The sequence below is a fragment of the Rhizophagus irregularis genome, chromosome 17, assembly GCF_026210795.1.
Source record: "Rhizophagus irregularis chromosome 17, complete sequence".
In the NCBI taxonomy this organism is placed as follows: domain Eukaryota; kingdom Fungi; phylum Glomeromycota; class Glomeromycetes; order Glomerales; family Glomeraceae; genus Rhizophagus; species Rhizophagus irregularis.
The window spans coordinates 1369085-1394065 of record NC_089445.1 but is presented as its reverse complement, the minus strand read 5'-3'; the positions used below and the strand labels follow the sequence as shown (position 1 = coordinate 1394065).

The following is a 24981-nucleotide window of genomic DNA, read 5'->3' as shown; positions in this document are numbered from 1 at the left end:
GCTTTGTTTTTTTAGTTTACTTTCAATACTAATTTATTTTATTTAGTATTTTACTGTATATTATTATCGTTATGAATTCATTTTACAAAAAAAAATATTGAAACGTAAATATTTAAAAAGAATATACAAAATTAAAAAATTTTATTAGAATAGAGTTGCTTTAATGAATTTTATACATTAAATTTGTTTTATACAAGTTGATTCTACATTGTTTTATCATTTTCTCTCTTCTTAACATTTCATGTTTAGAAAATCTTTGTCTTTTATTATTAATTCTATAAAAACAAAATAGACGAGACGTCGAAACGATATTAAATTACCATTTCTTTATGTAATTTTATCGATCAATATATTTTATGGATCATAAATAAATTCGAAAACCATGAAAAAAAAAAAAAAATATCGATCAAGAAAGTGCAAAAATATTAAAAAATTGATTTTATTTTATATGGTAATATAGATATCATGATAATCACTTTCTCGCGTCTTTCTCAACTGATCTTTCTAATTTAATATAATGTATATAAAAAATTATTTTAGCAAAATAATATGTTATTACGGTACACGAAAAAAAAAAAAATGATAATAATACGCCAACATTATTTAGAATGATCTTATATTTTAATAATAATGTTCACGGAAAATGATTATGGTGACGACCCAAAACTCTCTCCTGCATAAATCGATTTTCATAAGAATCCGCAGCAAAATAAAATTTACTAGAAATATGGGTATAACACCGTCAAGAGAAGACTTCGTAGCCCTAGAAGGATACGCAAAAAAAAGCGAAGAAGAGCGCAGAGCAATAATACAAAACGCGGGAATGGAAATAACCGATAACGACAAAGAGATAGCACAATTTTTGGGTTCAGAAGACGAAATACTAGGTTGTTTTATTAGGGGAATAATCACGATATGCTTAAGACACTTTAACAACCAAAGAACAAAAGAATTTAACGAATACATAGAAGATTACAAGACAGCAACAAACGATATGATACAACAAAAAACTGTAGAAATGAACGAATGGGCCCGACTAAAAGAAGAACAATGGAACATCAAAGAAGAATATTATTTCAAAAATACATCGATAAAAGCGCACCAAATACAAACCGAACTAGGAGCGGTAGATAACGAAGACAGGATAAGGATAGAAAAACAGGAAAAAGAGAAAATTATGAATGAATGTAGAAAGATAACTATGAACAACCTCGACGAGGACAGCGACAAAGACGAAGAGATAATTCAACATACGTGGGAAATAGAAAGCAACACACCCAGTGAAGAATCATGGGACGAAGGGAAAATGAACCAAAAATACCACGTTTACAACAATGCATCACACCAGACAAATGAAAACACCAATAATACTTCGAGAATGCAGGTCGAGAATAAAAATAGAAATTTTACAAAATCAAGAGACCAATCATTAACAATGGCGATCACTGCCGATCACAACATGGGAGAAAAATCTAATAAAAGTAAAGAGTCCGTGCATCAACCAAAATCGGAAAAAGATCTGAAATATTTCGCAGGACTTTTTACAGTCCAAATAAGGGATGGACAAACTGACCAATCGATAATAGATTATCTCAACACCAATAAAATTTTAGAATATCACGTGAACACACTAGGTAGAACTACTCATCACGGCAACGAATACACGTACTTAGGCTTTTTCACAGAAGCAGCGAAAAACGATTTTATAAACGACGGAAGAATATTGGGAACGATAGGAAAATTCAGAGATCTAGAATGGTTAAATAAATTGAACAAAACAATCATCATATCAGCAACCGGAATAGACGGAGAAAACACAGATATCAACGAAGTTATCCAAGCAATAGAAGACAAATTAGGTAAACTCAAAAACGTAACACAAAAAACAGGAAATGGAAAATGGATAAGTATGAAACTAGAAATGGACATTAAATGTACAGAGGACGAACTATTTAACACCTGGGGAGTCCTAGTCAAAAACAAAATGATAAAAATCGAACCAATGAATTACAAACATCATATAACCAAACAACGAGGAAGAATTATGGCGGAAATACTCGATATACCTAACGAAATCGATGAAACAACATTCTCAAAAAATACTTAACACTACCAACGCAAGATATTGGTTCAAAACCAACAACAGGATGAAAGGAACATACAACATGAAAATATACTTCAACAACGATGAAGACAGAAAACAAGCAATTAACAAAAAAATCAAAATCGACGGAAAGATTTTTACTTGGTTTTTTCGGACTGGACCGGGAAGACAGAATAATTTTCGTAATGAAAGAAGAAATGATAATGGATTTGGCAAACGATTTCAACAAGAAATGTACGATGGAAGAAAGACCGGAAGATCCAGATGTAATATATGCAAAAGGAATAACCACATCACAGACGAATGTTATTTCAACAATAGAAACAGAACACATGAAAACAGAAGAAACTGGAACGACAACTGGAATGAAACATATAGATATAGAAAAGGTAGATACGACAATGAAGGAAAGTTCAGATATGACACGCAACAACAACAATTCAGTGATCACGACGACAACAGATACAACGCCTACACCAACAGAGGAAAACAAATACACTCAAGAAGAAGATTCAACAACAACATTAACAGAGAAAATGGCAGAGATGAGACTAGAGGAAACCGACAAAGTTTTTACCACCAACAACAAAGATATAATGGATACAATAACCATAACAACAACGGTCACAACACAGAGAGATACAACGAGAATGGAAAGAACAACTACAACGGATACAACAGAGATTGGAATGAAGGAAACAGTTCCAATGATAGGCGTCGAATGGCTAGACGCTATTGACCGGCAACTATACCAAAACACAACAACAGAAGAAGAAAATGAAGAAAAAAGAGGCGTAGGTGAAGAAAATTTAAAAGAGAACGAAGAGGAAAACATCACAACAAATAAAACAAAAAAAGGAAAAACTTACATAAAACAAAAACAACAAGAAAATAATAAGAAAAAAGAAAAACATAACAAACTAAAAATAGGTTGTATAAACGTAAGGGGGATGAACGATACAAAAAAACAAGGCGATATAAGAAAATTTTTATCAAAAGAAAACTGGGATATAGCAATAATTAATGAAACTAAACTAAAAGAAGCAAAAGGTAAATATATATACAATGGCTGGGATAAATACAAATGCATTAACAGTAGCTACAACAACGAAAACAACAAGAATGGAATAATAATAATGATAAGAAGAGATATCTACGATAGAGGATATAAGATAGAAACAATCAACGGTCACGTGATTAAATTCGACTTATTATTCAAAGGAAATCAGAAAAACATAAGAATCATAGGAATATATAATCCAAATAACGACAAACCAACTACGAATAACATAGAAAAACATTTGGCAAAATGGATGAACGAAGCAATAAACCTAGAATATGAAACGATAATTTTGGGAGATTTCAATGAATCAGCCAATAACAAGAAAAAATTAAAACCGTTAACAAACACAATCAAGAATCATGGCTTACAAGACATTCACGAAAGTTTAACAGTAGCGGAAGATAGACTAGACACTTGGAAGAGTGGAGACAATTCATCCAGGATAGATTTTATTTTCGCAAGCGAAGGCTTTCAAGAAAGTATTATAAGTCATGAGATACTAGAAATAGAAGACTTCGACACAGATCACAAAGCACTAACAGTTAAAATAGAAATTAAAGAAAAATTAGGAATAAACAAACCCGGATTTATGAAAGAAATAAAAAAGGAAATAAGACACATAAAATTAGAACAAGAAGATTGGAAAGAAATAGCAGAAGAAGTAGAAACAAGATTAGAAACGTTAGACCAGAATACAACACAACATTTAAATCGAGAAATGATATGGAAAACGATAGTAGATATATACGACGAAGAAAAGAATAGACAACTAATTAAAATCAGAAAAAGAAAAGAAGATTCAAAAAAAGATAGAGACGAAAGTTTAATGAAAACAAACGAAGAAAGATTAGAGGAATTAATCACAGAATACGAAAACTTAGAAAAAATTGATACAATAGAACATGGAATCAGTAAGATAACAGATAAAGTTATAAAGAAATTATGGCAAGATAGAAAAGCCTTTCAATACAAATATAATTTCAAAGAATTCGAAGAAACAATAATAATAGAGCAATGGGGAACAACGGACACAGGTAAACACAACGCGGTAAAACTAGGAAAATTAATCAACATACATGATAGACTCGAAAAAAACATTGAATACGGAATCACGATAGATAAACTAAGAAAATATAGAAACCGCAAAGATTTAAAAGAAAGAAGAACAAAAAGAGCAGAAATTATGAGAAGCCTATATGTGGAAATTAATAGCCTGAACATAGAAATAAACATAAGAAAACGCGAAACGTACCTAGAAGAAGACATAGGAAAAATGTTAAATAGAATTTTAGAAAAAAAGAGAGAGAAAATTAATATGACAGGATTAGTAATAAAAGAGAATGGAAGAATCACGATAGAAAAAGACAAAAAAAAGATAAAAGATAAAGTATTAAAACATAACAAAGATTGGACAAAGAAAAGAGAAATAGACCTAGATGAACTAGAATATGATCCGGAGTGGAGAGAGATCTATACACCTAATGAAGATATAAACGAAAATATTTACAAAAATCTAATGACACCGATAAGGATGGAAGAACTAGAAAGGGTATTACAAAACCTAAAAACAAATAAAGCACCAGGATCAAGTGGTATAACTTACGACTTTTGGAAGAAAAGCGGAAACCTAACGAGGAATTTATTATTAAACATCTTTAACGACAGCATGGCCAAAGAGAACGTAACGGATGAATGGAAAAAAGGATTTATATATCCGATAAATAAAACTTCACGTTCAAATTGGAATCAAGATTTAAACTTGACGAGACCGATAGTGCTCTTAGAAACGGCAAGAAAAATTTGGTTTAAAATATTGGTAAATAGATTAGGCGAAATTTTAACAAAAGAACAGATTTTGACAAATACGAATTTTGCAGCACTAAAAAACGAAAGCACCCTAGAGCCAATAAAAATCATCCAAGCAATAATAGAAGACGCTAATAATTACAAAAAAGAAGCATGGATACTATTGATGGATATATCCAAAGCTTACGATTCAGTAAATACAACAATGCTAAAAAGAAGCCTGGAAAGAATTAAACTGCCACCAAATTTTATTAACATAGTTATGGACGTCAATTTAAATAGATTTAATAGGGTGCTAGTAAACAACGAACTTACAGATGAATACCATGTAGAAGACGGTATCGACCAAGGTGAAGTATGGTCACCGATACTGTGGAGAATTTTTTATGACCCGCTTTTAAGTAGATTAAATGAAATGAAAGAGGAGACAGGTTACAACTTTTACGAGGAAAAATTAATCGATAATAATAAAAAAGATAAAGAAATACTTGAAATATCGATTAACGTTACGGCATTTATGGACGATACAACGCTTATCAGTAAAAATAAAAAACAATTAGAAAAAATGATTGAGATATGTCATCAATTTTTTAATATAAATGACATAAAAGCAAACGTATCGAAATATGAACTTATAAAAATAAATAATGATAAAGAAGAACTTTTAATTAAAGGAGAATCAATCACAAAAACAAATAGTGAAGAAGGTAATCGTTACTTAGGAATATTTTTTAGATACGACAACAAAAGAGAAATATATAAAAAGAAAATAACATCAATAATCAATAACGCCTGCAATATATTTAATTGGAAAAGATTAAACGAAAAACAAATCATAGCGGTTTGGAATATAGTTATTATACCAAGGATAGAGTATCAGCTGGCAGCCATAGTCCTAAAGAAATGGGAATGTGAGAAATTGATGACAAGAATAAATATGATAATCAAAAAAAGAGCTGGCCTAGCAAGATCAACTCCAAATTTTATAATTTATGATAAAGACATTTTAGGTATAAAACATATTTACGACTTACAGATGGAAATGATATGTAAGAATTTGCTTTATCAGGCGAATGGAAATTACAAATTACAAATTTTATTTAAAATCAAAATGATCCAAGAACAGAAAAATATATGGACTTCGAGATGTCCTGGAGAAATAGAAATAACAAATTACAGGAAAAATAATTGGATCATATCAGCTCTAAAGGCGTTAAATAACGAAAAAATTAAAATATGTAATCATGAAATAAAAGATTTTAGAGAAAGCCACAGAATCAAAGGAGGAAAGACTGACCTAATTGATTTAATGGAGTGTAAGGATTTTATAACAAGTACTCAATCAAGAAAAACAAAAAAAATAATGTTTTTAGAAGACATCCTAGAGGCAGACGGTATCACTTTACTAAAATGGAAGCATTTATGTAAAGAAAGAGGAAAGAACACGAAAGGAAAATCGCCTAAATGGTTTAAAAAATTAGAATTGAAACTAATAGCAGACGAAAGTGGACAAGTAAGAAAAATAAGAAACGAGTTTATAGGACAAGCACAAAAAGAAAATATTCACATAAACTATTTTGATGAAGATGAAAAATCGGACAAAAATAGTATTGTAACTTGGAACGACTACGGAGAATACCCGATATTTAGTATTAATAAAAAAAAATCGCAGAGTAAGAAATACAAAAGAATAGGAATACATTTAGAACTAGACGGAGATAGTTATGATCTAAACAATTCGCCTCAACTGAAGAAATGTCAAGGATGTTTTAGAAACATTAGTAAAAAAAAGGGGAGCAACGAATGTCTAATATACATAGAAAACGAAATCTGTAGAAATTTAGATAGAAGAAAAGAAGAAGACTATATTAAACCGTACGAAACTCTAAATAATATTATAAAAAAGAATGAATGGTTACGAACGTATACAAAAGAAGATAAAAAAGATGAGTCATTTAACAAAAAAATAGAATTAATCGACAAAATAATTAACACGAATGACAAAAATTTTCTGGATATAATCAAAAACAGTATTTTCGAAGAAGAAGATAATTTGATTTCGATTACAAAACGAAGATTTTGTTTACTAATTAATACAAACAAAAAGAAATGGGAAATTAATAATAAAGGTAAAAGAGTTTATCGATATAATGTAGTATGGAAAATATTTGAACTGAATTACGAAGGAAAAGAGAGCGAGGAAGTGATCCTACTAGCGAGCTATGAATGTAATTACGAAAACGAATTCAAAATTATTCTTAGATGTATAATTTTAGGAATTATGATAATAAGTGAGAATAGCGAATTAATTTTAGGAATAAACGAGAAAGTCAATAGACTAATAATTGAATTTACTAATAATTTTAGTAATAGGAAGAAAATAGATAGTGATTACTATTTAGAGCTTTTATTTTTAGAAAACTTTTTAGAAACAAATAATATTGAATTAATCGAAGGTAATGAGAAAATACAGAGAATCATAAAAGAAAAAAGAAAAGAGATGCAGGAAATGTTAAAGAACAATAAGATAGTAGATAAGATAAAATATAATTTTGAATTAATAGACGAAGGTTTAATTACGAATGAATATAATTTAATTTGGAATAACAAATTAATAACAGGAGGATTCCGAGTTTGGAGGAAAGCAGTGACATTAGCAATTTGGAAAAATGAAATTTTAAACAGCGAGAGGTTAGAAGATCTATTTATGTACAATTATAGAAACGAATTCGACTGGATCGCAAGTCTTGAATTTATTAGTAATAGAGTTAAATTTTCGCAAAGACAATGTGGTGATAGAGACACAATTGAACGCTCATACAGAATCAAAAATTTACTTAAAGAATTGCCCACATATAACACTTTATTTAAAAGAAACACGAACAAAATTGATACAGATAAATGTATAAGATGTGGGAAAATCTTCACGGAAGATTGGGAACACATATGGATATGTGAAGATAACGATATATCAATTGATGAAATCATACGAGAATCACCATATAATTTCGAAAAAGTTTTGGATAACTCTAACCAAACCGAAGAACTAGATATCTTAAGAAACTACAATTGTGAATTTATTAATATAATTGAAAGTCCTTCAAATATTTTGTTGGGGAAAAGCAGAAAATGGGAATTATTAAGAGGGATTTATAATAATAAATTCAATGATTTATCTAAAGAGAAAAAAGTTAAAGATCTAATCAAAAAGCTTTGGATGTTCACGTATGACGAGATTAAGAAACGAATATGGATACCACGATGCGAAGAAATTAAAAGATTAGAAGAAAGAGAACAAATTAAAAAAATAGATCTTAGAAGGAGAAGAGCCGCAAACGATGATATAGTAGAAGATGAAATCGACAAGGATATATTACCAGGAAAAATGAAAAAACAAAAAACAAAAGAAAATTTAGTTAAAAAAGAAAAAAATACAAATATAAATAGACAAATTAGCTTAGTAACGTTAGACAAATTGAAAGGATTAATCACAGAAGGTATTAATATAGCTAAATCTTGGAATTCAACAATTAAATTAACGAACGCTCTAGTTTAGATTTAGTTTAGCGATATTTAGATATAGCGTGAAATTTTTATTACGATTTTTACGATAGATTTAGGTGATTTAGTTATAGTTCGATAAATACTTAGTTATAGGGTTTGAATTTTTCAAGCTCTAGGTGTTTACTTTTAATTATGTAATTTATTGTATAAATTCAAATAATTAATAAACGCGTTACTATTTAAAAAAAAAAAAAAAAAAATAATAATGTTCACGTAATAAGTATATTCAAAATCGAGATTATTAGGTATCTTGTCCGATATTAAAAAAAATTTAATATATCCAAATTTAGTTATCTTTCTTCATCATAATCAAAGATCGTCGTCATTATGACGTAATGTGATCTATTTCGTACTAGAAACGGAAAAAAGAAATTATAAAATGAGGTTTTGTTTTTTTAGTCTTTAATTAAATACCATGATGGTGCTAGTCTAAATTCTAGAAATGTTAAATAAGCTAACTGTTAAATTTTTTAAGAACCGTCAGTTTTAAAATATTTTTTAATTAGCGCTAGGAATTTATAAATACAAAAAAAAGTATAATACTAACCTACTACTGTAAAAGAAAAAATTTGCATCTAAATCTAGATCAACATATATATCTAATCATATGAGTAATACAGATTGAGATGATCAATCTGACGAACTTAAGAAATTAGCGAAGAGAAGGGAAGTCATTTCGAAAGTAGATAATAATTAATAAAGTAGTAAAAAAAGTAATAAATGATTTAATAAAAAAGACAATAGATGCTGAAATCATCTGCCACTATTGCTGTTACTATATAATAGTATTGCCACACGAACAATATGTCGTGGAGGATATAAAAATAATGTAAATAATAAATAGAAAATAATATTCTGAATGATATTCGAGAACATTCAGAAGAAACAGACGTGAATCATTAAAACTTACAGTCACATTAATAGTTTTTCCGAAACCCTGTAAAAAAAGTCGATCCGTTTTTTATATTCCATCTTTTTTCCGTAGAAGGCTTCATATTCCTGGAATTAATATAACCTTATATCATGGAATTTATCAAATTATTTACATTTTCCGTGAATGAATCCGTGAAAGGCTCATTTATACATTTTACGGAGTTTTTACAGAAATAACGGATAAAATTTTTTATAGGGAAAACATCATTTCTTAAAAAGTCGAACAACTGACGTCGAAAGTTTAAGAATATTAAGAGAAAGTAGCTTCCGTCGTTCTTTCTTCAAAAAATAAAACCTAAATCATAAAATAAATCATTAAAATAGGAGTTTAATATGGTAAACTACTTCGAGAAATCAAGGGGCAAAAAAAAAAAAAATTTTTTTTTATATACATGTAATATAAAAAATTCTTAGAATCAATCATAAGCGGTTATTATTTAACATTTCAGGTACACATCATGTAATATTTTAGTAATTATTAAATTATTAAACAAGAAAATACAAGTATTTTAAGTATTTTATAAAAATTTTGGGTGGAGTTTTCTAATTTGGATATATTATTTGTTTGTTTCTTTCATTTATTTCTATTTTCGTATTTAAAAGGGTCTCAAAAAAGAACCAATCATATTAAAATATAAAGAGAATGATTATTTATTTTCAAATAATTCATGATATTCATGTGAGAGCTGTAACGGAACGTTTTCCAATTTAATTTTATTATTAATTTTTATTCTTAAAAAAATTTTTTTTTTATAAATCGTATCTTAGCTCATGGATGTTTTTGTTTTTCTTAAAAGAGGGATGTAATTTTCCTTAGTCTCCTGCTTCTTTCTTTATATTTATATTGTTTTCTAATTTCTACCGTGAATCATAAAATCAAGTCGAAACGTGTCAACTTAAATATATAGGAGATTGTCATATGCAAAATAATTATTTGTCTTGGTACTTGTCCCTTAGCAGGAAAAATCCAGCAAAAAATTGATATCTACCGGGGGATAACTAGAATTAAATGTTAAAACTTGATTGACGGGACGGTGAGGCTTTGTCAAGAAGCTTGTCGTAAAATAACTGGATTGTAACGCAAGTTTCAACAAACCTGTTTAAATAATCGTGGTTCGTGGATAATAAAAAAATAAGTTCAACAATTCGATCTTTAGAATTTACAAAATAATTCAATGGTGTTTTTTTTTATTAGCAAAACAATAATAAATATATAAATAACAGTTATAAATTATTGTTTTCGATGATCAACATTTTGTTTTTCACCAATGACATTTCAACTCCCAAAATATCGGACGTATGGTATATTATCATACTTTATTTAACATGGAGTTTGTTTATCTCATTATAATCTATTATTAGAAATTAATTCCAATAATACTATCCTTAGAATACTAGTAATTTTGTTGATATAATGAAATTTTACGACGAATATTGCAATATTGCTGTAAATATTGTACGCAGATAAACTATTGACATTCAATATCGTACGAATGATTAGCTATTTATGAATATATTAGTCAAACAAAATCAGCATGATCCATCCTAAGGCAAGTGAGGATAACATAAACGTGTCTATCAATTAGCAACGTCATAAGGACGTGCAGTTTCCATGATTATTGTGAATTTGATAACGTCCGGAGTTATCAATCGCTAAGTGTTATAAGTTTCAATCTATTTTGGAAATAAAAGAAAGAAATCCAATCGCGACCTGCATAATTAGAACAATTAGACAATTTAAGATTATTCAAAGCGTATCATGTGACTTTACTATTTCACGGCGGTTTTTATTTTAATAATTGTTGAGCCTCATTAAGAATGATCACCTATACCTAATTTATCCTTATTTTTTTATTCATAGAACCTTAATTTATAAATTTTACTTTCAAATAGTGGCGTATTTTTGAGTCGATCCTTCCAAATTTCATTGTTAAAAATTCCCTTCTCTCTTACTAAATTTCATTATTAAAAAGAGCACTTTAAAGGTTCCCATATTGAAAATGTAAAACAAGTATATAAAAGAAGCCAAAGGAGAAGCCAATGCTGCTTCCGATAAAAAATTTTTTTTATAACTATAATCTAATTTATAATTTTTTACTAAACGATCGTAACGAAAAGTGACCGTCGCTCGAAAAAATACAACTCATTAATGTATGATAACATAAAATTCTGTGGTATATATATTACATAATCCTTTCGATTAGTTTAACTGATATTCAATATAAGAAGGGAATCGCTTAAAGAAAAGGAAAGGCAAATAAATATAAAAATTTCTTTTGCTTCTTTTCATCAAAAAAAAAAATTAAAATAAAAGTTTGCAAATAGGAAATTTCATAAAAAATACCTAAAAAAAAGATATATAAATATGTGGAATCGTCTACATCGGCCGAAAAATTAAGTATGGATCATTTTTCATCGTCCATTAAATTATTTTCGATTGAATTGAATTATTCAAAAATAAAAACTAAGATAAATTAATAAATTTATTGAAATATTCTATTATTAGACATATACGACGTAATTAATAATGGCAAGTATTATTATTAACCATTAAACCTCCCTTCGTTCGAATGAAAGAGAAGCATGTACAAAGAAATTCTCCGAGTTGAAATTACCCGAGTTAGTGTTGTCAGTGTTACAAAAAATATGATAGGCAATCATTAACTTATTAAATTATTAAATCAAAATTTTGTATAAATAAAATATGGAGACCCAAAAAAAAAAAATACGTAAAAAAATTTTCACAAAATTTTTTAGAAGTATTTTTTTTTTTCCCAACTCAAGAGCTTTAAATAAAAAATCTACGTATCTTTGTGCATCCTTTCCAAATCTGGTAGATGTTGCATATTACCATAAAAAATTTTAAACACTATCCTAAAATATAATTTCTGTGCAAACTATGCAACCGCTATATGAACTGAACATCGAATTCTTTAAATTTGTACACACTCCTTTACCGCTTATCTTAACAAATCGACAATGGTATACTATATCAAAAGACCCTCACGCGCGCGCTGAATGGCTTATCAATAAATACGGTCGCTCACACGCACTTTTCCATGCGGTGAGACTTGGAAATAGCTTCATAACGCCGGAGGTGATTCAGGCTTTACTGTCAAAAAAAGCGATTTTGTCTCGTTATTTCATTCAACGTCTATTAATGCATTTCGGCAATTATGACGAAAAACTCATTGAACTTAAAATAGAACATAACGTGAATCAGGTTGATTTCGATAGGATTCGAGCTTTTCAAAAGAAATTGCAATCTCCATGGGCCAGTAACCTGCCTTTACCAATTTTTACTAAGCTAATTACTGAAGGATATAGTATTTTAAATGATCAAGAACTTGCAACTAAAGGAAACGACATGGAGCTATTTCACTTCTTATCCGCAGGCCCTCTCGTTATTAATTTTGCTCCTCAAAAATTACTTCAAAATATCAATGAAATAAAAGATTTAATTATCAATAAAAAGTTTATTCCTTTCCCTCCCCGTCCAAAACCCACTTATGAAGATACAGTGCATTATATTCAATTAATGCAAGCAAGGGCACATGAGGAGTATCCGCCAAAAGATGGTTACGAAAATAGTCGTCAACTAAACGTGGTAGCCAGAGCAATATTGATTCATCCGGATTTAGTACTTATGTGGAAAGAAATCGGGTATCATGAAATTTGTAACGATGTTAACGAACTCGTTATGCAAGGCGCTCTTTTAATTTTATTCCCTCCAACACCACCAAGCGACTGGGAGTGTCCCGGTGTACGTGCTATCGTTACTCGTTTAAATCAGCTCATCGATCTTGGATTTAAATTGACTGATACTGTCATGGAGGAGGCATTTCATTTATTTGAACATAGATTAAGTGAAATTGGTGATATTTTGATGAGCGCATTTCAAGTAATTCGTAAAGAGTCCAAATCAGCGATTTCTACTGCCTGTCTTATTAAAGCTATTAAGCCCGAGAGAAGTCATAAGAAAACTAATTTATTGGAATTCTTAGTCGATAGAATCGATCAACCTGAAGAAGCTTTAGAGACTGCTTTGAATTTTTACAACGTCGGTTTCAAGTTAGATGTTAACGATGTTGACTCAATTAAAACTACCAAGATTAGATCTTTATCGGTTCATTCAAACTTATATTATTGGATTCTCAAGACTTATGGATCAGAATCTAGAAATACTCAAAAATGTTTTGAAGATATTATCGAATCCAGAATTTGGGTGGATCTAAAATTACAAGAATCTCCAGAGCGGGACGTGCCAGAACATCTTACATCATGTGCTTTTAATTCTATCTGCTCTATCTACCTAGAATTCTGTAATGAAAAGGTTCCATTTAAAAGAAGCTATTTGCCATATTTGCAGTTGGCTGACAATGATGAAATCATTAGGCCACTTTTCGGAATTAGCTTACCAAAATTGTTTGGATTGGACCCCAATATTGGATTGCCCTTGGAGATTACTTATGGTTATAATAGGCCAGAAGTTAGATTGGTTATTAACAATAAGAGGAAATTTAATGATATGAATGACTTGGATAATCAACAAAAAAACGAAGCAAAAGAATGGTTCAGATTGCTTAAGAAATTGCATTATCTTACAGATCCTAATATCACTCAAAATTTCAAAAATAGTCTTGGAGAATTCTGGGAGAGAATTACTACTTCACAAGATCCGGAAATCCAATCTTTAATTAATAGTGAAAATGACGAAAATAACGTAAATAATAAAGTTTATGTTTCCGAGCAATCATCAAAACGAATTAAACAGTGATGTTTAAATTGAATCAATGATATTATTATAACCCATTTTGAAATCATACGTTCTTTTTAAAAAATTTTAAATTTCAAAAACGTCCGTTCGTTTTGTTATTTATTTTCTTTTTTTTTAAAAAAAAGGGTTGATGGTAAGTTTATGAATTAAATTATTATAATAATTAATTTTTAATTCCATAATTAACAAATATTTTTATTTAATGATTTTATAAAGATATAACATATTATAATAGGTAATATATACGTTAATTAATTTAATCTTATCTAAAATTATATATAATAATAACAATCACTAATATAATTAAAATTAATAAAATTATATATGTAATATAACTTGAATCAACAATTTTTTTAATGTTTTAAAGAAATCAACTTAGGTATGTAAAAAAAAAGTATTATTATTACGTATGATTAATTTATTATTTTTATATAAACTAATTAGTACCACTTTTTAGTAGATATTATGCCATGTCACAAAAATATATATATGATTTAACCGTAAAATAATCTCCTCACAATACAACAATAACAATTAAGATTTGCTCAATAAGAATTAATAATATACAATGAATTATGGATTTTTTACTGTCGCCATTTTTTTCCAGTATGCGGTTTAATTCTTTATTATCGGCAAACCATACCCTCCTTTATATGACGAATGAGTTGATTTCGTTCGCTTATATTAACCTCATTTATTTTATTATAAGTAAATTATCCCTGAGTCTATTTTAAATTAAATTCACCCCTTTTTTTTTGTTTATTTAGAATTTTTTTATTCCTCCCTATCAATATTTATTTCTCAAATTATATTTCCGGGCAAAAAATCTGAATACTTATGGCGAAATTATATAGATCGAATAAAGTTCTTGATTATTCTTACAAATAACGAATTGGCAATTTTAATATTAGTAATAATTTTATTAATTTTATTGGCAAAAATTATAATATTTTTATCTAATAATTTTATCTGAATGTAGTAAGTTGAACCAAAAAAAAAAAATTCATTATATTATTTTAATACATTTTAAAACATCCTAATTTTAGTTAAATAAGTTGAATAATCCAACAGAAAAAAAAAAAAAAATTGATTCAAATTTTTATGAATCTAAAAAATTAAATTTAAATAAAAACAAAAATATTTAAAAAAAAAAATAATATGATTATAATATGAAATGAAAATTTTTAGATTAATTCTAATATAACCAGAAAAAATTTTTCAGAATGATTTTAATTCTGACCAAAATATTTTAACTCTGACTGGAATTAAGAGGAATCATTTACTTTTTAACTAAAATATAAATCACTTTTTTTAGATTATAAGTCAGATTAACCAGTCATAATTTTTAACTAATTCCAACTTCTAGTCAAAATAATATCACTAATCTAAAAAAAATTCAATATATATATATACAACTGTTACAATTGATAATTACATTCTATACTTTTGTTTTCTCTAAACAGGAAAGGATATTTAAAAATATATGATAGAATTTTTGTATGTAAGATTTAAAGATCTGTTCAAGAGAAGTGCCTAAGTGAATAATGATAAGTTTAAACCAGTTCAGAAGAAGTGCTCAAGTGAATAATGATAAGTTTAAGCCAATAATTTTTATATAGTCAAATCATTTTGTCCCATTAATTTGCAAATTTAAGTCTGTTCAGGAGAAGTACCCATGTGAATAATGATAAATTTAAGCCAATAATTTTTATATAGTCAAATCATTTAGTCCCATTAATTTGCAAATTTAAGTCTGTTTAGGAGAAGTATCCAAGTGAATAATGATAAATTTAAGCCCAATGATTTTTATAATAGTCAAATCATTTTGTCCCATTAATTTGCAAATTTAAGTCTGTTCAAGAAAAGTATCCAAGTGAATAATGATAAGTTTAAGCCAATAATTTTTATAATGGTCAAATCATTTAGACCCATTAATTTGTAAATTGTTGATTTTTTAGGTTCATTAATAAACTGACAAACTTTATATTTGTTATTAATAATCTGTCAAATTTTATTATATTGGTTATATAAGGAATTCATTTATTAATTGACTTAAATTAATCACCTTAGTACTATACTAAAATGTTAACAGTATACCTCGGATTTAATACTTATTTATTTTAATACTTATTTATTTTAATACTTATTTTATTATATTTTAGTACTTATTTATTTTAAATACTTCTCATATAATCTATAAGAATAGTATGTATCTTAATAATTCTGATACAACGAAACAATTTAAAGAATTTCCTAATAATCTATATTTCTGGATAATGCTTATATTTTCGGGAAAATCTAAATATGGTCCATTGTAGTTACTTTTCAACAAATTATTACATGACCTTTGAACCATTCTTCCTTGTGTAATAGAACTTTGGAATTTAAGAGGAAATGTATGTAATCTTGCCACTTCTTCAGGCGTAAAAAACCTCAACTTAAGATTCAATAACGAAGATGGATTCTCAAAATTATAATTTGTAAACTATATATAAAAAAAGATTAGAGATAAAAGGTAAAATTAATACTTAATAAGCATCAATATTCTTTCAATTAAAAAAGAAAAATAGTTTACTTACTTCCAAGTTTTTTGTTTGAATTAAACTTCCACTAGAATATATGTGATGACTACCATATGACTATTAATATAAAAAGAATCATTATTTAACATTTTATTATTATTATAAGAAAATAACATTTAATTATATTCTTACTTTAGTAAAACAAGAACATTTATGATCTGTTGGAAGAACAATATCTAATATATATATAATTATAACAATTAGTAAAAAGAAAAACATATATATACATATATTTATTTTTTACTTACCAAATTTAAAATTGTAACTTTTTAAAATATATTTTTCCGGAACAAAATAATTTTTAATCTCTTCTTCATTTAATTCCTCTAAATATGTACTCAATGAAGGAATATTAAATACATCCTCTTCAGAAGATTCCAAATGATTTTGTTCTTGATGATAATCTTTCTTTAACATAATTGGTAATGGCCAAGTTTTGTTAATTTCTACATTTTTCAAATATTCATCAGGTAAAATTACATCATTTAATTCACAAGTATTTGTTCTTTTCCTTGCCATTAAATAATATCTTAATCTATCATTAGGAATTCCAAATTGTAAGGGTGTTAATAAACATTCTGTTATTTCATAATTTGTTAAGCAAAGTTGATTGATTAATTTTTCTCGACATTTTGATTTCTAAATAAAAATAATTTTTATTGATGAATTGCTTAATCGTTTAATATTAAAAAAAAAAGGAAATATAACTAACCTCAAAATTTAAAACATTTTCAAGAAAGATATAATTAGGAGAATCTGATAATTTTGGCAAAATATCTATTAAATGAAGAAGCCCCTTTGCTCTCTGGTCTTTTTCATCCAAAGATTTTCCTCCTCTTGTATATGGTTGACAAGGAGGACTCATTAACCAGCAATTAGCCTTGTATTTCTCTATATCTTCAACAGTTAAAGAATCAATTGCTTTCTTTAAAAGTAATTTTCATATAAAAATTCATTGTTAGATTAAAAATGAAGTGAAGTGATATTATGTTATTAAAAGTTAAGTTCAAGAAAAAAAAAATACCGTAATAGGATCTTTGCCAAAATTATGTTTATAAACAGAATTTGCCACGAGATTAATATCAAAACTTGCAAGAACTTTCCCTCCAGTTTCAGATAGAATAAAAGCGTAATGCTAAATTTTTTAAAAAAAGTAAGCTTTTTTTATAGAAACCCTCTTTAGGATATGAAATAAATAATTTACCAATCCACCTATTCCAGAAAAAAATTCGAGACATCTAATGTCTTTACTAGATGATTGTTGAAAACAATTCATCGTATCTTATAATTATTAAAAAAAGAGAGCCGTAATCAGATCACATGATATTAGACAGCATTTCACATTTGGTCATTTGTTTAAAGGGCGTAAGCTGTATTAGGTAAGACCCCGGGAAAGGCAACTAACTTCCATGATAGTTTATACCAGAGTAACTTCCGTTTTTTGTTTTTATTATAAAAATTATAAAAATAAAAAAAAATATGCAGAAACTCATTTTTTTTAAAAGAAATTTTCACTTTACCATGTGAAAAAATGTGCAAAAAAATTCATTCGAAAAAAAATCTATTGATTTGTGTAAAGCCGTTATTGATAATGAATATATCAAAATATCTATTTTTTTAAAAAAACTTGTAATTACCCAGATTTTTTTTTATTAACTTTGATAAAAGTAGTTATAGAAGCACATTTGTAATTCCAATTTTTTTTTTTTTCAAACCCATGTATATTAAAAGGAGACCGATATTATAATTTAACGACAAATTATATTTGCGAACGTTTAAGATGTACAGAATATTTTTGATTTCGTCAAAAATTACGTGATTAGTGCATCGTCCATTTGTAAGAAATTTCGAAATAGAAGAGAGAAAAGAAATAATATACTTAATATACTTAATATACTGTACAATGACGTATATTCGAAAAACGCTTTCACGCGTAAACTATGATAATTATAGTAATAAATATGACAATGATATTGCAAATGGGCTAAAATAATGTGATCTATATTTGATTTTTTTTTTATAATTTTTACAATGAAAAAAATGTCAGATGTTAGTCAAAAACGTATCGGAAAATCCTTAAATAAATCTTATTTAAATTTCCAAAAAAAAAAAAATTGATTATATAATCTTGATTACATAATGTCATTGGTTGTATAATGAATTTTATTATCACAAATAAAGTTTAAAAAGGAAAAAAAATTGTGGGGGGAAAAAAAAAGAAAAAAAAAGGAAAAATTATAATGACTTCCCTCCGTTCCAATCTATCCATTCGGATAGAAATAATAAACTACACCGATTATAGAGATTGACTACATGCATAATATTCATAAATACAAGAACGAAGCTTTCCAAAAATGAGTTATGAAACGAATGAATAGGAAAGGACCAAAGTCATGTATTTTTAAAAATATTAATATCACTTTCAAAAGATTACTTTTCTAGAATTGATAATTATAAAATTAATAATACTATAAAAATTTCGTGTAAATGATTTCTAATTTAATCCTAATTAATAATTATCATAAGTAATCGGCAAAAAAAATGGATATGTAAAAAGTATAGATTATCCATTTCTTTATTATTTATGAATGTTTTAGAAAAAAAATTGTTATCGTTATAATCGTTATACATACAGTAAGTACAAACGCAACGAGCGTTACGAGCATTAATGGAATAAGTTTTAGCCGATCATTAGCATTTCTTAAAAGGGTAATTTAAATAATGGTAGAATAGTATCTCATGACCATTTTGGCGAAAAAAAATTTTTAAAAATACGTTTATAAAAAAAAAATTTTTTATTAAAGAAAAATAAAATTAATGAATTACATTTTTACATACAACTTAAAGGATAATTTTACTAAGGCCGCAGTCATGTCTCAAAAATTCATGTGACATAGATGTGATAATGTGACGTAAGAGAGTCTTGACCATGGGACAATTGAGTAACTACGCTAATACGCTAAGCAGCCTATTAGATTGTACCATTAACCTGTGCGACGGGTCTAACTTTACCCGCATAATTTTTTTACAATATGGTGCCATCAGGATTCGGGAGTGTCAAGTCCGATATTTGTTCGATCATTGCAATCATTGCATATATGTTATGGTGCTTGAATAATTTCACGTGATGATTTATATAAGTCCAACAATCCCCAATTTGTTACATAAATTAATAGCAAGTAAAAGAACGTTTAAATAATCATGCACAAATATTTTTTTTTGTGACAAACTATAATTGCTAATTTAGTTAGTGTATCGATCTTCCTTTGTTAGCCTTCTTATTTTGGTTAAACTATTATGACAACAAAAAAAAAAACGTTCATTTAATTTTAACATGTATATTTTTTTTTTTATTTTTTTTTTGAAACAGAATTTATTTACTGTAAATGAACAATTTTCAGTATCGGATCAAAAAAATTGCTCTTTTTTATTCTTTATTATTTCGTAAAATGCATAATGTACATCATGATATAATAAATGAATACCGAAATAGAATCTCGCCGACAATGGAATAAAATTTTGACCTCGAAAAATTAAACGATGAAATTGATTTATTTATATTATAATTGTCATGATTTCTAATCAAAAGAATCCATTAATTCACTAAAAAATATATCAATAAATAATCTTTTATGTTTGTTTTTATTAGAAAAATATCATTATGTAAAATCAGAGATATTGATAACAGAATCAATAATATCTAAAAAAAAATATTTTTGGCAAACTATATCAAAAAACAAAAATGTGCCTTATTTATACTTTAATGTTTATTTTTTAGTCTTTTAAGATCATCTTATCAGATATTTTCTAGTTAATTTATTGATCTGGATTAGATTAATTCGCGAAAATGGGGTTCTCCGTCCCGATATTTTCCGTTATGATAAAATAATGATATAAAATTATAATGATAAAGTACATAAGTACACAATCTAGAAATATCTATTATAAATTTTTTTTTTTTATCGGATTTTCGTTCTTTGTAAAACTACGTAATATTAAAAGAATATTAATAAATAAAAAAAAAATCCTATAGGAAAAAATTTTTTTTTGCCTCCGTCAAAAAAAATACTTAATTTGTTTGGTATGTAACTTTAATGTGATACCCCTGTTGAGCACAACTCCAAAACCTTTCAAAAATTCCAAAAGTGTTTAACGCAAAAGTCAATAAAGACAATAGAAAAATTCATAGCATTCATACCTAAAAATATCTCCTTTCAAAACATTCCAAATTTCGCAATATCATAAGGCCAGATCCGGATTGCACACCGTCTTGTGATGATTTTTACAAAGAAGGTTATGGCTTTTTTTTAGATTTTAATAATTAATATATTTATGGTTATTAAGAATTCTCTTTTGGAATTTTTTGTTTTGCATTACATAAATCCAATTTCTTTTTTCTGTCCAACAATTATGCGCCACTTTAACCGTTTAGCGCGTAAAGTCGCCACAGACAATATTACAATATGTATGCTATTACTAACGCCCTATCTTAATTTTTTTTTTTGAAAACTAATGTGAACCATTTTATATAGTAAATTTACTGAATAATTGGTTTTTTGGTAATATTTTTCTAAATAAATATAATTAATTTACGAATTTTAAAATACAATTTTTCAAACGAATAATATGATCGTCAGTCAATAGAAACCAATAAAGTTTGATTGATTATTTAATTGAATTCAATCGATCCTTTTTTATAAAAGTGTAAATGAAAACATATTCAAGTGATTTTAATTCTTAACATGGACATATTACTTAAAACATTCTTGTGCAAGGAATTTAAAATTCATTCCCCGTGATCAAAATTTTTTTTATATCAACTCGAGCCTCTTCGCATTTCTTCAGACTGGCCGGCACTATGAAGCCTTATTTTAAGAAAAAGGAAAGATCTACAAACTTTTTCAGCTGATATATTTTGCCTTGAGATCATATAAATACAAATTTAATAATTTAATTCATTTTAAATCATGTAAAATGTTTAGGAGATTTATTATAATAAATTTAATTCAGTTACATTTTATTTCGAATAATACTTTTATATTAAATTTAATTAATAGTCCAAAATTACAGATTTACAGATTGCTAGAAATTTTCTTTACTTTCGTTTTATTATTTTGTTGACTGATCTTCTTAAACCTTCAACTTTTGTATGGATGAAAGTATTATACTGTATGTTATCAATGTTATTATACGACATTTAATACGCGTCAGATGTCGATTTGTTACAATTTAACCGATAGTAAACTTGTGCATCATAATGGTTCGCGTATATCAAAAATTTTTAAATAAATTTAAATTTATATATTTAATATAGTGTTTGTTTCAAATTTTTATCCATAATTAAGAATTAAAACTTTAGCAAATCCTATTCAATTCTACGTAGGTTCGGATCATGGTTCCGGAAATTTATGGCGCAGTAACATACTAAAGACCAGCTGATCAAAAGAACCGTATGTATTGTTCCTACTTTTCGCCTTATTACTTCTTACAATTCATATTTTATTATTATTATAATAATTATTATTATTATTTTAAATATCTTTTTTATTTAAGAAATTTGTTACATTTGAGTATAATTAAGTATAATTAAATAAATAAAATACTAATCAATACTTTTAAAGACTGTCTCACTGCCGGTCCATGTTAGTTTATCGCATTTAATCAGTACCGTAAAAGGACTCGGTCCTACGTGGTCCGGTCTTTTTGTATGTACTGTAGTCCGGTGAGAACCGGTTTGTGATCTTTTGACCATCTTTACATATTTGGAAAAAATCACTTTCTTTAAATCTGGCGCAAATCATCACCTGAGGACTGAGGCACAACATAATTTTGCCGTATCTTTCCGATTTTAAGCACCACTTTTTTTATTTTTTAATGGAAAAATCACATTAAAATCGTGCTTAAATTCATATATCAGATATTTTTTTTTTTGTGCTTAAATCGAGTGGTGCTTAAAATCGGAAGGATAGGACTAAATTTGGGTTAATATGAATCATATGAATCATTCAACGATTGTTATGGTATTTTGAGAAACGTCGTACAAAAATTTAGAATATAATAAGTAAGAAACTCACATTTGTCTCTCTCTTTTTTTTTTTTTATCTACGACCTTAAAATAAATGTTAAATAATTTGTTATTTTTGGGGATGTATCTTATGGCATGGTGCTAGGATCTTTGTCACACAAAGTCACGATAGCTACAATACAAGTACGCAAAGTTAGTATAGTTCCACCCACTCGCACAGTTAAATTGTAAGGTAAAATCTTCCATATGCGACCTGCTTGCCGGTTAATACGCTTTTCTTGAATAATTAAGATCTTTAGACAACTTGTAAGATATGAGCTCCCTCTCTCAGAAGACTAAGAGGCTCTCAGAGTCCTTAAGGAGAGGGGGATTAGACTTGGTAAGTCTAAGGGAACAATTCAGCTCCCGGTATTTTCATGGTTACCCCTCAAGTCTCTATCGTTGATTTTTCGAAATTAAGCACATACATTAAACTTGAGCCATACATGGATTTTTCATACACAAAAAATTTCATGGCGATTTATCATGAAGTGCTTTCTAAAGGATGTGAGTTATTTTCTATTTAGCCATAAATATGGATGTGCTTAATTTCGGTATTTTACTTATACAATCTTATATTTAAAAAGGATATACTTAAAAATTTTTTCCTTTGGGAAAATTAAGTATCCTGTACAGTACATAATTTGCCAAATACTTTTTATTTCGAACATTTATATCTATAAATTTTTAACCAAAATTTTTTCAAAGGTTTAAATTCTTTTAAAAAAGATTTATTGATATTATGCTTCAAAATCATGTTTTTGAATCTTTCACTGTTATGATTTAAGAGCGTTTTTGGGATTAATATCCATTTTCCTGAAAATACGTGCTACATTATACTAATATCTGTACATATATAATTTACCATTTTTGATTTAAGTTATTTATAATTTATTATTTAAAAAAGTCAATCATTATTAGAGGGATTTAAATTAATGTTTAAATTCTAAAAATTCTAACTGAATTATTACAATGTTAGCATAATAAGTGTATCTGTGTAATTAACTGTCCACATTTTTTTTTTTTGCATTTTGCATTTATTAGAGACTCAAGGGATTAACAAATTTGAAATTAAATATATGTAAATAATATGATCTCGAATCTGCATATTATTTGTTAAATATAATAATCTAGTTTATACTGTACATTGTATTTAATAAGTAATTTCTCACTTCACATTTTTTTTTCTTTTTTTTTCGAAAAAGAAGAGAGGAATATAAATTCTATTTCTCTTGTGAATAAAATCTTTTTTGTTTAGAAAACTTGTCTTTATACTTGATTATGAATATCTCGAGCCATATGGATGATAAAGGAATCCTCCGATGATGACGGGGAATGAGCATTCCAGTAGATTTTGAGAGGTGGAACTAATCCACCTTCTTTTTTGCCTTCTTAGTCTCTCTCGTATTTTTTTCAACTAAGCATTTGAATCAAATAAAATAATTGATAGTTGTTTGCCATTTTAGTTGAAAATTATCCAAGAGAAGAATAATTTTTAAATACTAATATTAAAATTTAATGGTACTAATATATGCTAACACTGCAGTGATATTCCAATGTCTTTTACCCAAACCTTTTAATCCTCTCAATTCCAGTCCTTTCCAATATTCTAAGAAATTTTTATCCATATTATATTATATATGTGTGTGCTGTCACTGCTGTTATAATTCCATTGGGAGTTGAAAGATTTGGAATTGAAAGAATTGAAAGTTTTCAATAGCCTCTAATGAGAGTCTAATCTTAAAAAGGGTTTCTTTGTCAGTATTATAAATAAATATAGTATTCATATATCTTCCGGGTTGTCAGTAATTGAAAATCACTATACATAATCATGAAATAATTCATTAAATTAATATATTATCTTACAATTTTTTTCATAATCAAATAATTAAAAAAAACTTCGTTTTATTACTTACAAATATATTCCCCATTTTCAAAGAAATCTATTAAAATCTACTTTAAAAATAAAAAGTAAATTTCAATTGTTTTTTCTTGAAATTTCTTTCTTTTTTTTTATTATACTTCTTGTAGATAACACCCAGAAACATTTCTTCTTGAATTCAGTTATTTACTTCTAACTATACAAAA

The 24981-nt window shown here is 27.2% G+C and overlaps 5 protein-coding genes across 6 annotated transcripts; 4 read left to right on the top strand and 1 right to left on the bottom strand.

Annotated features, from left to right (window-relative positions):
- Positions 1-727: 727 nt before the first annotated feature.
- Positions 728-2107, top strand: OCT59_009045 (uncharacterized protein; the record flags this gene model as incomplete). The annotated part of the gene is made up of 1 exon (XM_066133276.1): positions 728-2107. One exon carries the CDS (start codon positions 728-730, stop codon positions 2105-2107), a length of 1380 nt encoding a protein of 459 aa, XP_065999731.1.
- Positions 2108-2187: 80 nt separating this feature from the next.
- Positions 2188-3058, top strand: OCT59_009044 (uncharacterized protein; the record flags this gene model as incomplete). Its single annotated transcript, XM_066133275.1, has 2 exons — positions 2188-2902; positions 3051-3058. The coding sequence occupies 2 exons, from the start codon at positions 2188-2190 to the stop codon at positions 3056-3058; spliced, it is 723 nt and encodes a 240-aa protein (XP_065999730.1).
- A 4196-nt stretch (positions 3059-7254) lies between these two features.
- OCT59_009043 (uncharacterized protein) lies at positions 7255-8529 on the top strand (the record flags this gene model as incomplete). Of its 2 annotated transcripts, none has more annotated exons than XM_066133273.1 (1): positions 7255-8529. In XM_066133273.1, one exon carries the CDS (start codon positions 7255-7257, stop codon positions 8527-8529), a length of 1275 nt encoding a protein of 424 aa, XP_065999728.1. The 2 variants fall into 2 exon arrangements, with proteins under 2 accessions (XP_065999728.1, XP_065999729.1); XM_066133274.1 differs by having other exon boundaries at positions 8191-8529.
- A 3840-nt stretch (positions 8530-12369) lies between these two features.
- Positions 12370-14756, top strand: OCT59_009042 (uncharacterized protein; the record flags this gene model as incomplete). The annotated part of the gene is made up of 5 exons (XM_066133272.1): positions 12370-14243; positions 14373-14380; positions 14464-14482; positions 14615-14626; positions 14705-14756. The coding sequence occupies 5 exons, from the start codon at positions 12370-12372 to the stop codon at positions 14754-14756; spliced, it is 1965 nt and encodes a 654-aa protein (XP_065999727.1).
- A 1685-nt stretch (positions 14757-16441) lies between these two features.
- Positions 16442-18105, bottom strand: OCT59_009041 (uncharacterized protein; the record flags this gene model as incomplete). The annotated part of the gene is made up of 7 exons (XM_025316930.2): positions 16442-16732; positions 16827-16886; positions 16962-17005; positions 17078-17468; positions 17542-17754; positions 17854-17964; positions 18034-18105. 7 exons carry the CDS (start codon positions 18103-18105, stop codon positions 16442-16444), a joined length of 1182 nt encoding a protein of 393 aa, XP_025179291.1.
- Between the last annotated feature and the right edge of the window lie 6876 nt (positions 18106-24981).